Source organism: Pseudopodoces humilis, chromosome 14 (assembly GCF_049639895.1).
Source record: "Pseudopodoces humilis isolate 2021_Gansu_Grassland_sample_001 chromosome 14, ASM4963989v1, whole genome shotgun sequence".
In the NCBI taxonomy this organism is placed as follows: Eukaryota; Metazoa; Chordata; class Aves; order Passeriformes; family Paridae; genus Pseudopodoces; species Pseudopodoces humilis.
Genome location: NC_142213.1, coordinates 7,310,378 through 7,327,226, shown reverse-complemented (window position 1 = coordinate 7,327,226; position 16,849 = coordinate 7,310,378). Strand labels below are relative to the sequence as shown.

Genomic DNA, 16,849 nt, shown 5'->3' with positions numbered 1-16,849 from the left:
GCCAGCACTAGGGGATGGCAGGGCCTGGAATGCACAGTAGGGAAACACAGGGCTGCAGCAGCCTCAGCACGTCTCTGACAGTTGATGGAAACACATGGGGTTTCAAATAGCTCAAAAGTCGTGAGGTATATTCTCGCAGAGGTTTTGCACAACCCTCTTCTTCCCAGTGGGCTGTTCTTGTTTTGTTCAGTAACAAAATGGAACTGTAGAGGGACACTAGTTATCCTAACTTGCATCCAAAACATGGACGTAAAATTGAGTTTTTTCCTTTCCTTACTCTGTATTCCTGTAGGCTCTAGTTTGGCTTGCAAACTGCACAGCCAATGGTCTCCTCTAACCACCAAGGAGATACCTCATGGACAAAAGTGACTTTCTGGTTTGGTAGAACATGACTTTAACTTGTATTTCTAGGAAGGAGATCATACTCTGTTCCTGAGTGGGACAGTTAATGTATCACCTCTGGTACAGTGAGCCTGGGCTCATCACAAGTGCTCTGGCAAGTGATATTTAGTCTTGAATTTTTGGCAATTGTGTGTTGTCCTGCTTATCAGCTACAGGTTTTTGAATGATGCAGGCTGATGTAGAAAGACCTTTGTGGTTGATGGAAAAATTTTAAGTTTTCCTATCTCTGTGGCATTTCCTGCATTTACAAATATCAAGTAAACACCCATCTCTCTGCCACATGCCTTTGTGTTCACTCCTTTTTGTTTGGATGCTACTGCTATCTCACTTTCTAACCCAGAGGCTCATATCTGTTGTTTTCTATGTCAGTGTGTTAAAGCTGTCTCCTAAGCCTTTCCTGTTTTCTAAGAAATAGTTTTTACTTATAAGCTTGTCAGTAAAATTTCTGGAGTTTTCTTGTTTGGACCCAAGCATGGAGCAAAACATTACTAAGCTTCCATTTTGCAGCAGTGTTTGCTATGGATGAAGCAATTTCTAGTTCATCATCTTTAATTATATGGAGCAATCTCTTCTATTCTCTCAAAATTAAATTAACTGTTAAAACACCTCTTTGCCTATCTTGAATTTTATGTCAAGACAGAAATTGCTGTTTTAGCTTTGCAATATTAGGTGGGTGGTCCTCTGCTGTTGCTTTTGCTTTGCTGTGTTACAGGTTTATGAAAATGTCTCCATGGAATTAATATAGTAATCACTAATGCTTCAGTCATATTTGTTTAAAGGCAATAGTTTGGGCAGCACAGCAGAATCTTGCAGACTGTAAAACTTTGCTGTTGCCTAACAGTCCCACTTCAAAAACCAGTGTGTGGAAAATGTGAACTGAATGGCCTCAGACCTCACACCTGTCTTGGGAAGAAGACTACAGATGGCCATGGAACTTCAATTCCCTTTTACTTCAGCCCTCTTGATCTTTAGGCAGTGTCTACATCCACCTTGAATTTTGAAGAAGACCTTAAGTATCTTGTGTAATCAGAAAGGCTTGTTCTTACCAGCTATTGGAATCACTTTCTAAACCTGGTGTTCTGCCCTCAACTTGATTTAACTTTGATATTGTTTTGTTTCTGTCATTCTGATTTTGATGACTTCTCTACAGCAAAACATGATTCTGTGCAGGTACCTCTATCTCTTGCTACTGGATAATCTGTTTTTGAATACATTGGTTCTGTTCAGCACAGAATGTTCCTTCCTCAAATTGTCTTCACTCTTATCTCTTCTTTTCCTTTTTACCCACAAGATTTGCTTTAATGCCACTGTCTGCAGTGCTGCCTAGAGGAGGGCAAAAGGTGAAGCAGGAAAAGCCTGTTTTCTCATATGAAATGCCTGCACTCTCTTGTAGAGTCTTTTGTGCAAGGAGGTCAAGTGTTCAGTTGTTTTTTGTCATGGTTCTGCTGCACCACTGATGTAGGGGTCTCCTCTGGGTCTGCACTTATCACACCAGTGGGGTATTGTTGAAGTAGAGAAGGTGTTACCAGCTTTGACTGCTCCAAGGTGGGAGTCACTATCAGGGTATTAAAATCTCCAATAACTTGACTCTATAGACAGGTTAGAACAGAAGATACTGTGAGCCACAAGGAGTTTAGAGCTGCTTTTGCCCAGTGGGTCTTAGTGTTTTCTCTTGATAAACCTAGTATTTTGGTGACAGCCTAGTGGAAAAGAGGATAGACTAGATGTGACTTCTTGAGCTGCCTTTCAGACTGTGTTCCCTGAAACTGTCCCTTGAGCTGTTGTAGTCTTGGTTTGGGGCAGGGGACAGAAATTTCAGAGATTTTGTCTGCTGACAGTGTAAAACTTCACATGTGTGTCCCAAATAGTTGGAGTGGAAAGCAGCTCTCTTCAGAGCTGGTAGCACATATTTGTGCCAGTGGTTTTCATGTAGTTCAGGCTTGTATGGAGGCAGCACCATAAAAATGTTCAGCCAAAGGATGTTGGCAGTGCTGGGGATTTTGTGCTTGTGCACCCGGAGGTGCTGTGTCATCCTGCCTGCCTGGGGGACGCTGGGACAAGCCTGTGCCTCTCGATTTTTCATTCTGGGTGCATAGGCAGATAGGGGGTGGTTTATCTTTGCCTTTTGAACATGACTATTTCCCACTCCATTCTTTCAGGGTAGTTGAAACCTGAGCAGGAAATGATAAAGACTGCTCCTGGTAGTCAGCTCAAGGCAATTGAGGCACCAGGTGGTCAGAAGAGGAAATTGTACTCAACTGGATGTATCAGTGTGCTAATAGTATACAGGCTGAAGTGAAATAAAAAATAGAAAGATGTGGAAAATTTGAGCAGGGCTGGCTTCTGCAGGAGGAAAGCTTGAGTTCACCGAGACCTCTTTTGAGTTGTAAACAGAGATTTTTAACATTGAGTGGGATTGTAGGAGGTGTGTCTGGCTCAAATTGGAAGGAAATGTTTTGTAGCATGTCCAGTTCAGCTTTGAAGCTCACTGCTGCTTGGATGTTTGTATGTACTTACCTTTTTGGCCTTCTTAGGACTCTTGGATAACCTCAAGTAAGATGGGCACATTGGGGCCTGTTAACACTCATTGATAGTGGCCAGGCTGTGCATGGCTGATGCCAGGAGGTGGATCAAGCATTTGAAAAACAGTCATGCTTTCTTCTTCCAGAGTGTCCTGCTGAACCTTTGTGGTGGTTTTGAGTGCATCATCAGGTGACTGTTGTGCTTGTTTTTTGAGGATGCTCCGATCTGACCCAGAACATATTGCTGAGATCTGGGGAAATGTCTGATTGTGGGAGCAGCTGTAGTCCTTGACTCCTCTGGCCCCAGCACCAAGCTGCCAGGAGCCATGCCGTTTGTCCCAGGTGGAATGATACCATGTCATTTCACTTGCCGCTTTGAAGCAGCCCCTGCAATAAGTGAGGCCAGGGGAAGGAGAAGCAGCAATGGGGCAGTGCAGGGGCTCTGGAGCAGAGGGTATGTGTTCCATGCCCGGCTCCAGGGAGGGGAGGCCGCGCTGCCGGTTGCTTGCCGGAAGGTGGCACTCCAGCCCCGTGCTTCCTTGTCCCAGGTGCACAGCACGCTGGGTGAGGATGGTCACCTGGGGAGGTGGGCAGGAGTTAGCCTCTATACTGAGCATAGGAGAAAAGACAGTGTTTAAAAGCACGGGAACAAAACTGACTCCAGAACACGTCTAGGCAGCAACCCCAAAGTAAGGGCTTTGCTCCCCAAGTCACTTGCTGACACAGAATATTTTTTTTTTTTGTCCTGTTATGCTCCTCTCCTGGCACCACACTGACTCTTTCCTGGCTCTGGTTCTCTCCAGGAACTCTTCTGTGGCAAGTGTTGTGTTCTTAGTACCAAAATAAGGGAAATCAGCCAACTTCCTCATTTTGTTTTTTCAAGTGGTAGCTGTAGCTGGCAGCCTCTGCCACTGCAAGCAGAAAGCTTGACTTGCTGAGCCTGCTGCAGTCTCCATAGCACACCTGCTAGCTCTTGCCACGCAGCTCCTTGCTGGAAGCTTGCTGGTGCTTCCCATGTCTTTCAGCCAACCATAGTAGGTTCTGAGTGATAGGCACAAATTGTCTGTTAATATCTCTGCTCCAACACAAACAATGGACTGTTTGGCTGAGGGAATGCAGTGATGTTCTGTAGGGCAGCAACAAACAGGTATTAAGTGTTCTTGAAACAGCAAAAGCCACTTCCTGAATTCAACAAGCACATATTGACTTGTGGGATGGAAGTGGGTTTGAGGTTCTTCTTAGTGATGTGCTGCCTTGCCTTTCTGTACAGGCTTTGTTCTTTGTGTTAGCCTGACACGGTGCCATAGCCTGTCTCTCCTTCCTTCCAGTGTTCCTGTATATGGCTTAGATAGGAGCAACATTACTTTAAAGAATTCTGACTCCAGCCTACTGTAGCCTGATCATATTAACAGCTTTAGTATTTTTCCAGTGGCAGAGAAAAGGGTTTAGTGTTTTTTTTGGGTTGGTTGGTTTGTTTGGTTTTTGTTGTGTGGCATTTTTTTGTTTGGGGCTTGTTTTGGTTTTTTTTTCCCTTTCCCCTTTCTTTAGCACAGTCTTTTCCCTGCTCTGGGAAGTCTGGCTTTGCAGCTGACCAGTGTCAGGGCTCTGGCAGCTCTTGGGCTCCTTGAACTCTCACAGCAAACTGATGAGCAGAGAAGGGTTTGGTCTTGTCTTCAGGGAGGGACTGCTGGTAACTGTGGACACTGGGGGTGCTGTGGGAGTGAGGGCTACAGGCAAGCCGGGTCTAAATACATCTTCCAAATCTGTGATCAAGCCTGTCATCAGAGGACAGACTAGGTCATTTTTTATCTTTATCTTACCAGCCTGCAAGGGCTGGGAAACAGGTTCTTTTTTTGCCCTGGGGATGCAGCTGGGAACTTGGCTTTCAGTATGTTTTTGTGGTCACAAGATATGTTTTTGAGGAGGCTGCATGTACCTTTTCCCCTTGCACGTGCCTTTTCTTAACTGACACTTCCCTCTGTTACCTTCTCCCTGACCCAGTCCTGCTCTGCCTCTCCCCTGCACTGGATACATCTAGTTTCTGCTGCACAACTTTGAGTTCAGTTTTAATTTTGCAGCAGTGGTTTTTCTGGAGCCAAATTGTTTCAATTGCTACTTAAGCTGAATAGTACTAATCCTCTTCTCTATAGTAGGAAGTTGCCTGTCTTCATTCTAAATGTATTGGAGTGTGCATCCTGGTATAACTGTGGAGGTTACAAAATATAACTGCATCCTTTTGAAATCCTTTCCTGCAGAAGGAAAAAGCCCTCCAAATGCTTTACATTAGGAGTAGTTCATTGGGACAAATCCAACAATCTGAAGGATCTTTCCTAATGCTGCTGCATTTAAAATTACACTATACTATTTCAGTCAGGTTCCTTGGTGGCACTGGGGTTAAGAAGCAAAAATGACCATAGTGGCTGGGGATTCTGCAATAAAAGGTTTAAGAGCCTTTTCTGGCAGAGATTGTTTTGGCAAAGCAGCACAGGTTTCTGACAAACAGCTTCCCTGTTTGCAGGGAGTGCAAAGTTGAACTGATAAGCCAAGTTCTTGGAGGGATTATGCAATATTCAAATTAGAGGGCATGTAGCTAATGGTCTGGAAATGATCAGAGCCTTGTATCTTCTGAATGGTGGCATCAGAGCTGTATCTGTTCACCTGCATTCCCAAAGGATGCTGATCTCATACTGGTTTCCCAGAACCAGATGTCTGTGATGATGGACTGGTTTGCATGGTGGTGACTTTGGGAGTCATAGTGTGACTGTGGGTGCCCTCATTAGAAAGGGAATCTTTGAAAAGTGTGTTTCTATATACTGTGTGTGTTTCTGTATACTATGTTAAAAGGATGGAGTTTTTTTTTCCCTGATACCTGAAAAACATTTCATTTGGCCAGTGGATTTGAATGGGGACAACCTAACTGTTCTCCTATGGAGCAGCACTGTTCTTCACAGTGTGTTAACACTGGCAAACAGTGAGCTGTGGCAATGATCAGAAAAGGTAACAGAATGTTACTGGTGGTAATAAAGATGCAGCAAAAAGCGAGTGATGAGCTCCAGATGTCAGCCCATGTGTTACTAAGGTAAGTCATTGGTGAAACTCTGCTGAGTCTGAGAAGGGGCTCTAGCATGCAGGCTCTGGGTGATTAGTTGAGTGTGCACTTGCTAAGCAATTCTGTTCCCATGTAAGGTGCTTCACTCGTTGACTGACACCATTCCCAAGGTCTTTCATGCTTGACCTCAGCAGCTTCATTTGCCTCACCCAATGCTCTAGACTCACAAGTTCAGCCCAGAGAAGGTCTGGAGGCCAAGGGTACTGCTTCTGAAGTCTTCCTGGGGGTATCTTGGGTCCTAGTCCCCTCTCCCAGGTCTATTCTGTAGGCTAGTTTGAAGTCTAGCAAATACTTGTGTAGAGCTTTGCACAAGTACCACAATATTTAGAGGCTAAGCTAAATCTTGTGTCTACCTCATATGGTTTACTGCATGTCAGGTGGGATGATAAATTTTCTTGTCTTCTGCTGACAGCAGGTCTGTATGCACAAGAGATGTTCTGCACAGTGGCTGGGTCCAGACCACGCATTCACTGAGAAGCAGGTAAAGGCTTTTAGGCCTCTAAACTCATTTGGGGGAATAATGTGAACAGTGCAGCCTTTCCTCTTATTTTATATCCATTAAATGTTTTGGGGTTTGTGCTTTACAGCACAAACCCCAAAAAACTTTATGCAAGTTTGACTTCTGCAGCTGGTCCCTGTGAAAGCAGCATGATTACATGTTTTTGGTCAATATTTAAAATCTAATTAGGGCTCAGGTCAGCTCAACATGGTGCACAGTACCAGGGCTCAGCTTTGCATATCAGCCTTGTGTTTCTCAGGCTTTGAGGCATCAAGTTTAGGTAACCAGAGATTCTTGCACCAGGCTGCAAGGTGTTCAAAACATTCCCTGGTGTTTCAAGGGGTTTTTACAGATCAAGAACACTGACTCAAATTCATAAGCCTTAAAATTAAGGTAATTAATTGTATTGACAATTAATTTTTGTAGCTTTTTTCTCGTTAGTCTTTAATGCAGCTAACACTGTATCGCTGCATGTAAGTGAACAGATGATACCAGTGGAAAACTGAGGTCAGTATCCCAAGAGACCCAGAGTAGAGAATGGTAAAAATCATGTGGAGATACAGCTAAATATAGATTAATGCTGAGAACATTCCTGGATACTTGGTTTTGAAAGGCTGCCACAGCCTCTGTAGTACTGTGAAGTTATAACTCTTTGCTCTCAAATGGTCTTGTTGATCTAAGTTTAGCAGAGCACCCACTTACTGGCTGAGTGCCCTTGGTTTGTGGTAGCAACCATGGAATTCTCAGCTTTCTCTTTGGCAGGTTCACGAATGTAGCACTTAGGTATGGTTTGTATTGGTGTGACTCGAGGAAGGATACTGTGCAAAGATAGGAAGAGACCAGAAAGGACACTTGAGCAGAGACCATCACTTACTGCATCTGCTCTTGCTCTTCCCTGGACTGTCTGAGCTTCAGCTGAAGATGAGAGGTAGAACTGCTGCTGATCTGACATGTTCTAATACGAGCTGAAAAACTGATTAAAGGATTTGACTCTGTTCACATCCATTGTCTATTACTCAAACAAGTCTCAGTGAGGCACTGAGATCTTCCTGATGTGCAACATTCCTCTCCTATCCAGATCAGGACATCTGTGCACTTATTTACTAATGATCTTAAGCCGACCCTGCGGATACAAATATCTCAGCTGTTGGCACTATTCTTAGTGTCACTGCTCTTTTGGGCTTTGAAGTCTGTGTTTTGCTTTCCCCCTTAACATTTGGAGCTTGAGAGAGGTGTGACAAGTGGCTCTAGCCTCTGTACTAGCACAGTATCCAGTGGGATATAGATGGGTCTGTGTATTTATGCACAGACACAAGGAAGCAGTGGTACAAGCAGCCTGAAACTTTTTCCCTAAGTTACTTTTCCCAACACCCCCTAAGTATGTGAACTGAATGAGCTGCAAGAGGGAAGCACTAGATGCTAAAGTATAGTCAAAACAACTTCATTATCTTTTAAAGCTGTCTCTAGAATTCATGCCGAGTTCAGAGCACTGTTATGATCCCACTGGAAATTTCCCTTTTTCATCCCAAAATAAATACATGCTTCTATAGTAATCTGAGTAACTGCCCAGTGCAGTCACATAGGAACTTTGGCCATGCTCACAGTAGTCTGAGTTAACATCTAATGCTGGTTTTGGAAAGCATTAAAGCTACCTGAGCAAGGCAATATCTTAACCCATCCCAACAAAACCCCTTCTATGCACCTCTGCGTTGGCCCACAGCTGTCTGTTGGCTGTGACATGGAGGGCTGTCCTCATGATCCCTTGCAGAGCAGCTGTTAAGCTACAGTTTGGCTCTACTTTTGGAGGATCCCTGAGAATCTCAGGTCATACAATGTTCCATCATTAGTCATGCTTTGTGACCACTTGCAGTATTGTTAACGGTTTTTTTAGTGTCCTGGAACAGAAAGCAATAAAAGACCAACCTATCTGCTGTAGGACAATGACTCTTTATGATTAGATTAGATTAGTAAATGGGGGAGGGAGAAGCTGTAACTGTTTTGGGGTCATTGCCTTGCAGGGCTGTGCCTGAGTGCCTTGAGGCCAAGTTGTGAACACCCGCCGGTGTGATGAATGTTCATGCATTTCATGTGCTCCCCTGCTAAAACAGCCTTTCCAGATATTCAGTGGGCATATCTCATTTATCGGTGTCTGTCCTTATGTAATGCAAGGAGGAGGAAACATGCATTGTCATCACTGTGCGTGGCTTTTGCACTTGTGCTCTACTCCTGCCTGATTCTGCTCCATAGCTACCCATGGGTGATTATGTCAGGATTTAGCTTCTGGGGGCTGGCTCTCCTCTCTTCTCTGTGAGGGGTGTCTGCCTGAGGCGATACCTCCCAAAACGATCAGTCAGAATGATCTCTGGCCTGCTGCTGCTGGAAGGAAGGTTTCCCCCACCAGCCCCCCTCTTTTGGCTTCTCTAGGCATATCCCAGCCTGACTTTGTTGTTCTTATCTGAGTGTCACCGAACGCATATTGTTCTGCAGTGGGAGTCGCTGGAGGAGCAAAGAAAGTGGCTCCAGTTGTCTCAGACTTCAGGAAGCTGTAAATCATTGTCTCTTTCCCTGTTGTGGATGATGCTGAGAATATTTCTATGTTTGCTGTCTCTTTTTTTGTCCTTTAATAAAAAATTACACTCTCCTGTGAGATGTTACTGACATTTCTAAGTATTGACTGAAATTGCATTTCTGTGAATGTAAATTTCTGGAGCATACACACCTCTGTTCAGTGGGTGACAGGAAGGGTTATGCCTGGTGTAACTGTGCATGTCAGACTCTGGCTGGTTTTGTGCCCATGTCCCTGGGTGTGCAGAAAACAGTTCAGAGGAGGAGTGTAAAATGCGTTTGTGCAAGAGAGTTTTGCTATGAAGAGACCATCCAAGTGGGCTGAAGTAAGACTTCATGATGTTGCAAGTGACAAACTACTTCTATTTTCTTACGTGTTCCAGAACCTGGTCCTCTTATTACCTGCACTGAGAGTTAATGAAGGTTAAAACACTCTTGGAGGCATCTGAGCAGGCGTTTACCAGGAGAGCTGAAACATTTGAAGCTGGTCAGAACCTTATAGGAGATGATGAAGGGAGATGACAACAAAAGTTGCTGTATTACACAAGTAGTTGGAGATTCCTAGAAACAATGTTGCCACTGTACTTAATCTATTTCTTTGGGCCTGGGAGAAAATGCCAGCATAGCCAGGACCTCTGCTGTGGTCTTGGGACAGCTTTGCTGATGGAGGTAGATGGGTCTTTGTTGAAACCTGACACAACAATGTGACTGTTGCCCCTTCCACAGATGAGAAGAGGCTTTTCCGGCTGCCCTGGCACTGGAAGACCTGCCACGTAGCCATGAGTGGCTAAGCTGTGACTGGTTTCATTGGGATGAAGTAGGGACTGAATGTGAATAAGGATGGTCTGGCCTTGCTTGAAGTAAATGGATCTAGCGTGAAGGATTAGGTAGTGCTGCTGGTGTCTGCCTGGTCTTGCCAGGTACCAGAAGACTTTGTTCTGCTGTATCTCTGTTGTTACTGTGAAGGTTCTAAATGGTCAGAAGAAAATTTTGAGTGAGAATTCTGCTTAAGTCTCATGCATATTAACTCTTCCTGCAGGGATGAATCCTTTGACAGCAAGATTTAAGGAGGTGAAGTAATCTTTAAAACAGTTGGTGCCTCCTTGGCATTTGGGCTATAGACGGTGCATTTCCCAGACCTCCCTGAAGGATGAGGAAACAATCAAGCTAAGGGGTATAGATTAAACAAGGAGAGCCATGCTTTGCTCTCTCGCACTGGAAGCCAGCTGGTTTGTCTTTCCTGAGACCATCAGTCCAAAAGTAGGAGCTTCCATGTGTGAAGAGAATCAGATTTTGGTGGCTCTCCCAAAGCTGTGGCTTTTGTGCTAAGCTGGACTGGGAAGTCATGAATTAGCTTGGTTGGGACTCTAGTAAGCTGCTCTAAAGACCTGAGAGCAGTAGGGCTCCAGACATTTCTCCTCAGTTCCTTTCTTGTACAGTTGCCTTCGGCCAGGCTTCTTGCAGATATCTTGCGGAGACTGGTATCTGTAGTAAACTTGGGATAGGAAGGAGGTGTGCTGGCATACATGACTGTATTTCCTTACCTATTCCTTCACTGTAGGCTGAGTTAAAATAAAAGATTTGGTCCGGTTGTATATTGTTGCCTTGCTCTGTTGAGAGAAGTGCTGCCTATGGTCTTTCCTTAAAGCTACTGTGTTCCACTAAGGAAACGTGCATTTTGAGAGCAGATGGTGGAGCTGGAAAATGATCTTCTGTATCCTTGTTCTGGTGCACCTCATGGAGAAGCATCTGTGTTAGGGTGCAGATGCTTTTATTTACCAGGAACTAGCTGCTTGCTGCAAGGGACTTACCTCAGTTCTCATAAACAGGCCCTTCTTGCTGTCCTGGAGATTGCAATCATCTCCATGGTGAGAGCTGCACAAACAGGAGGGAAGATAATGACCTTGTGGATTAAAGGGCAAAAGGAGGTTTCTTAGTATGTGAAGCTTGTGCTGATTGCCCTGGTTCTAGACTGAACCAGGAAAGGTAAGCTGCAAAAACAAAAGGGTGCTCTGCAAAAATTGTAGGGCCAGGAGGTGCATTACTCAGCTTTGCAGTGTGGAGAGAAAAAAGCAGCACCTGTTTGAGGAACTAAGGTGTGGATTTGATTTGTTCATGGACGTGCCCTTTGAGCATATTTGAGAGGCAGTAAGCCCATCTAATAAAAACTAGCAAAATCTGCCTTTAACTGGCTCTGCTTGGCTGCCTTTGATGTGCTTAAAGGGAAGCAGGTCTGCACTGTGCTCTTTGTTAGCTTGGAAGTACAAAGACCAGCAGCATCCCAATGTGTGTCTGGCAAACATCACCAGAGCCTTGCCATGCCTGTCTTCACCTCAGTCCCAGGATGCTGGCTTTAAGTTCCCTTTCTTCAGTACTCAAGTACCTGTGGGAAGCCTGACTCTCAGCAGAGCTTCAAATCAATGTGCATAGCTCCTTCTGCCATTCTAGTTCAGGCATGATCTCATTTGTTTTGAAGCCTCTTCTGCCAAGGAGCTTCTTCAGGTCTTTTTCATCATCTAACTTTTCAGAGTTAGCAGTGAGATCAAGGGAGCGTAAAATGCCACATACCCTGCTCTTCAGCATCCGTGCCTCCCTGTGCTGCTGAGAGATATGTGCTAAGGCAACTTCTGCTGACTAAAAAACTCCCTCATCTCATTTGATGTTTTTCAGATTCTCAGCTTGGTTGGCTTGTGCCTCAGATGGTAGTGAAGGTGACTAGAGTATCACTGCTGTTCTTGCTGGGGACACTTGGTATTTATGTGATGCCTTGATCCCTTGTGTGGACTTTCTACTTGGAGAAGGCTACCAGCTTTTCATGTGTTCCAAATCTTCAAGCCAGCTGTGTCTCTCTTCTCCGGCTGGACTGGGAGTACTGGGAGGTATTCTTTCTCCTCTGCTCAGTGGAGGCCTCACCTGGCATGCTGTGCCCAATTCTGAGCTTCTCAGTACAGGAGAAAAATGCACATACTGGAGAGAAGGGACACAAAGGGCTTGTGTTGGTGGAATTTATGCCGGCTGCTGTGATTCTGGATTGAATGTCCCGTTACTGCAGTGCCAAAGACTGAATCCACTAATCCTGAACAACATAAGTGGAGAACTTGGTTTGGGGCGTCATAACTTGGGCTAATGTGAACAAGTTTGTAGCTTTTGGTGTAGAGGTGCGAAAAACTTCGTGTGTAGTTTCATGAGGGTGTGAGAGAAGGTTGTGCCAAAGCTTCCAGTCCTGTTGTTTTTGGAATGGAGTGAGGCGGCAGAAATGTGACCCTTCCTCCTTTCACTTGGCAATATGGAGCAGTGTTGCTGGCATTGAAACTGGAGCCAGGCTCCTCTTGGAGGTGTGTGGCACTAGAATGAGAGACAATAGACAAATGACTCTGGGAGAACATTGGGAAAAGCCTTTTCATTGCAAATGTGGTTGGATGCTGAAGCAGAGCCTCAGGGAGGTTGTGAGATACACATCCTTGCAAGTAATTCAAAGTTTGTATGAACATTCAAAAGTCTTTTTGCCTGAACAGCTAGAGCTGGCTATGTTCGGAGCAGGGTATGGGGCCAGACACCTCCAGAAGTCAGTTCCAATCTAATGCTCTTCAGTGGTAGGTGGTGCCCAGATGGTGTGGTTCAGCTGTGGCATAAATCACAGCCTGGGATTATGCCTGAATGCCTCTTCCTAGGCTGGCATGATAAACAGACTCTACGGAGGTGCCTTAGTACTTCTTTGTGGGAAGCATGCATCTTTATGGAGATGGTCACAAGGAGATGATGTGTGCCTGTTGCTGGATTTCGTATTATATGTCATTTCAGTCTTCCTCTTTAATTCTTCCAGGTACAGCTACATGATTGACAATGTCATTCTGCTGATCACTGGGACTCTGCACCAGCGTTCCATCTCTGAACTGGTGCCCAAGTGCCACCCTCTGGGAAGTTTTGAGCAGATGGAAGCTGTGAACATTGCTCAGACACCTGCAGAGCTCTACAATGCAATCTTGGTGGACACTCCCCTGGGTGAGTGGAGCTGTTCAAAATACCTCTCAGCTGTGTGTGGTGGAACAGATGTCCTTTTCTCCCCTAGTCTATCTCCAGCTAAGGCTAAGTTGTGCTCCAGGAAGACAAAGTGGTCGGTAATGCACAGCTGTGGATGTACTGCCTGTGGTGGCTGGGCTTGAATTGACAGTTTGTGCCTGTCCTGTGCCATCTTTTCCTCTGGAGGACCAGCTAGCTCTCTGTACCCTTCAATCAGTGTCCAGGCCAGCACAGTGGTAGGGCAGACTGCTGGACAATTTGGTTTTTGTGAGCCAGGCCTTGAGTCTCCTTAGTGAAGGACTATTGGGTCTTTTGCAGGAATGAATCACTTGATTTCCAGCACTTTTAGTTGAATCATTGGGTAATTTCTTGTATGGAGTTTTTTTTAGATAATTACAGAGATCTGCACATGCCCAGTCTTGTTCTGAGACTACTAAAATTAGCACTAGTTAATTAAAAGCCCTTTATGTAAACAAAAAACAAACCCAAACAACCACAGCAAAATAAAGAAATCTCCAAAAGCCTTTTTAAAACTCATTGTATAGCAGCATCCTGGACTGAGGTATATTGTCTTAGAGCTACAGGCTTGTTCAGGAGCCACATAATGCTAAAACTAAGTGTCTTATGAAGAACTAGTCAGATCTGTTCTTTAAAGATAAAAGGTGTAGGAAGTGGTTCTGGAGAAAATATGGAAGTTTTTGCAGTAGTAGGGGAGGTAGTCACAGGTGACTTGCTAGTTTAGCATCTGTGGGCAAAAACGTAATGAGATATGCCTGAGTCAGTGATTAGTCATTCTTTTGGGGTTGCTAGAAAGAACAAAACACGCTAAGTCATCATACTGTCTTTGATAGAAATAGTTGGGTTTGGAACTGAAAGTGCTTTTGTAAATGCTTTGTGTAATAATGGGGCAAATGAAGTCGTTGTCATGGAAAAATGACTTGTGCCCAGTAAAGAAGGGAGAACGTGCCTCAAGAGATCTGGGTTTCAAGGCAGGGCAACAACGCAGCAGGAGAACTGAGGCTCTGCATGCAGTTGAGTTGAGCCCACTGTATGTGTGGGAAGAAAATCCTCCTCACAAGTAAGTGGGAACCTTCCCATTTTGGCAAGAAGATAGAACAGAGTATTTCAGAGATATTATCTCTCAGAGACCTTAAAGCTTCCAGCAGAATATGGAGTGAAAATGCCCTGTGTCAGTGTTGAGGTGCTTCTGGACAACATGGCTGACAATTGAGGGTCTTTGCCTCTTGTGTTCATGTACTTGTACATGAGTTGGTTTTGCCTGCTTCAGCCCTGCCTGGGCTGGCTTCTCCAGACCTTTGCCCAGGCCATGCCCTTGGGGCTGTGTACCAAGCAGTGTGGCATTTCTTCAGCAGGGGAACATGGGGAGAAGTTGTGTTGCCTAAACAAGCAGGCATGCAGGCTTTGATTGTTGAACTTGCACTCTTTCCAGTGACCACACGCAAAGAAACAGCATCTCTATCTCCTAAAAGGACTTGAGTAACTACGTGGCTTGGTGGGAATGCCTAACCCCAAATGGCTTTCATAGGTTAGCAGGGCAAAATGAGACTTGCTGTAAGCCTAATTTGGGATATTGGAGGGCCAAGAACTGAAATAGCAGTGTACTCATTCCTCAGCTACTCTGAAGTAGCCACTGCTTAGCTATCCAGGCTGGCCAGCGCATCCTGCAGTAAAAACCAGTCCTGGCACACTCTGTTTGCATTTTTGCCAACCATTGGGAGCAGCGTTCCTCCGGCCACGTGGCATTGTGCTCTGGTGCTGCAAAGAAACTTCTGGGGAGGTTAACCTCTGTTCAGGACCCTCCAGACCCACATCGTAGCTGCTGTCTTTCCAGGCAGCTCATGCTATAAAAGTGGTGCAGGCCAGAGGTGTGAGCCTGCATTGCAACTGATTTGTTGCACAGAGCAGAGCACTGGTCAGTTCTCAGCAGGACTGTGGTGTCTGTTATACATAGCTGCACTGTGTAAGCTGAGACAGATCAGATTTCTCTTTGTAGCAAATTCAGCGAAGTTGGTTACTGAGTGGGAGTTGAAGTCAGGAAGTCCTGTCAGTGGGTTTATTGTACCAATCGTTTGCTAGCAAGAGCACAACAGCAGCATTACACTGCACTGTAGATGTACAAGACTCACCTATATCTGCAGCTTGCAGCACCTGTTTGGTCTGAAATTTGCGTTCTTTAGGTGGCCACAACTTCTCCAACTCCCTCCCAGAGGTACTCTGGCAAAGTATGTAGGGCTGAGCATCCTACCAAGTCCTATTAATTTATCCTGTCTCCTGTTACTAACTTTCAGCTAGAGAAATAAAAGCCCTTGGACAAAGTGGAAAATGAGACTAATAGACTTGACCAGAAGAAACAACTCCTGACACCAGCCATGACCAGTGTCATGGGCTATATGAGCTGTGGCATCACCGTGCCTTCTTAATCCCCACTAAAATATTATAGAAAGAGGGAGAAGCATCAGCTCCTTTTGTCTCACTAGCTGCTGTCTCACAGGTACTTAAGCACTCCTGCAGTGCTGTAGCAGGCAGTTCAAAGCTGCATTTTCGCCTTCAAGTGCCTGCATCTGGGAACAGTCTGTGGATTGCTTATTTTTAAATACAGACTTTCTCTATTATTGATACTGAGGACTAGAGCTGAGAATTTCTGTTGGGAATAGGCTGTTAACAAAACCATAGGACTAAGGCGTGAAGAAATATTTTCATATGAGAACCCCAAAAATTTTTATGGCCTAAGGAACCATGGTGGAGCCTGAGGTTTTGAGTCATGACAATTTGTCTGCTGAAGATAAAGGGCCAGGCCTAGGAGGGACAAGCTCAACACAGGGTGTGCTTCTGCCTGGTATTGTTGAGGAGTCTGGAAAGTGCTGAGCATGGGTCTACTTACGACAATGCTAACTCTGTCTCTGGCTCTGTTTCAGCTGCTTTCTTCCAAGACTGCATATCTGAACAGGACCTGGATGAAATGAATATCGAAATAATTCGAAACACCCTGTATAAGGTAAATGACTCACAGAATTGCAGAATGGGTTAGGTTGGAGAGGGCTACAGTGTGTCATCTGATTCAAACTCCCTGCTCAATCAGGACTATCCCAGAGTATATGGCACAGGTTTGTGTCTGGATGGTCCTGGAATATCTCCAGTGAGGGAGGATCCACACCCTCTCTGGACAAACAGTTCTAGTGCATGGTCACCCACACAGTAAAAAAGTTCTTCCTCATATTCAGGTGGAACTTCCTGTGCATCAATTTCTGCTTGTTGCCTCTTGCCCTAGTGCTAGAGTTTCTGAGAAGGAAAGGAGGTGTAAACTTCCCTATTTATTCCTGGCATGGTGATTAAACATGGCCAAAACCTAGTTGCATCCACTGGAAAGTAAGGATAGCACTCCTGGAGGAGCCTGACATGCGATCACATGGCTCTGCTGAGACAGGGTACCAGAGCTAGGCTGAGAGGAGGATTTTCTTGGAGCTGTCAAGAGTCTTTGCAAGAGATTTTGCAGAAGTGGTGTCTTTGAATTTACTCATGCCTCAGGCAGTCAGGAGAAGTCTATTCCCTCACCACATAGGTTCAGAGGTGTAGTTAACTGCATTCACAATGACTAATCTTAAACTTGGTTGTAGGACTCCCATTGGCTTTGCTCCCTGCCTTGAGCCCTTCCCAAAGACCTTCCAACTGTCTGCTCAAGCCTTCTGTGTCTGTGGTTGGGGTTAGATGTTC

The 16,849-nt window shown here is 45.1% G+C and overlaps 1 protein-coding gene across 5 annotated transcripts in view; it reads left to right on the top strand.

The window, feature by feature from the left end:
• Nucleotides 1-16,849, top strand: part of ATP6V0D1 (ATPase H+ transporting V0 subunit d1) — a 34,238-nt gene that overhangs the window by 10,795 nt on the left and 6,594 nt on the right. For 3 of the 5 annotated variants that reach the window (XM_014255491.2, XM_088062134.1, XM_088062135.1), the window contains 3 exons: nt 6,446-6,514; nt 12,921-13,099; nt 16,054-16,133. In XM_014255491.2, the coding sequence (XP_014110966.1) occupies nt 6,446-6,514; nt 12,921-13,099; nt 16,054-16,133 (328 nt within the window). The remainder of the gene's footprint in view (nt 1-6,445; nt 6,515-12,920; nt 13,100-16,053; nt 16,134-16,849) is intronic. The other 2 variants (XM_014255492.2, XM_005526288.3) reach the window with 2 other exon arrangements.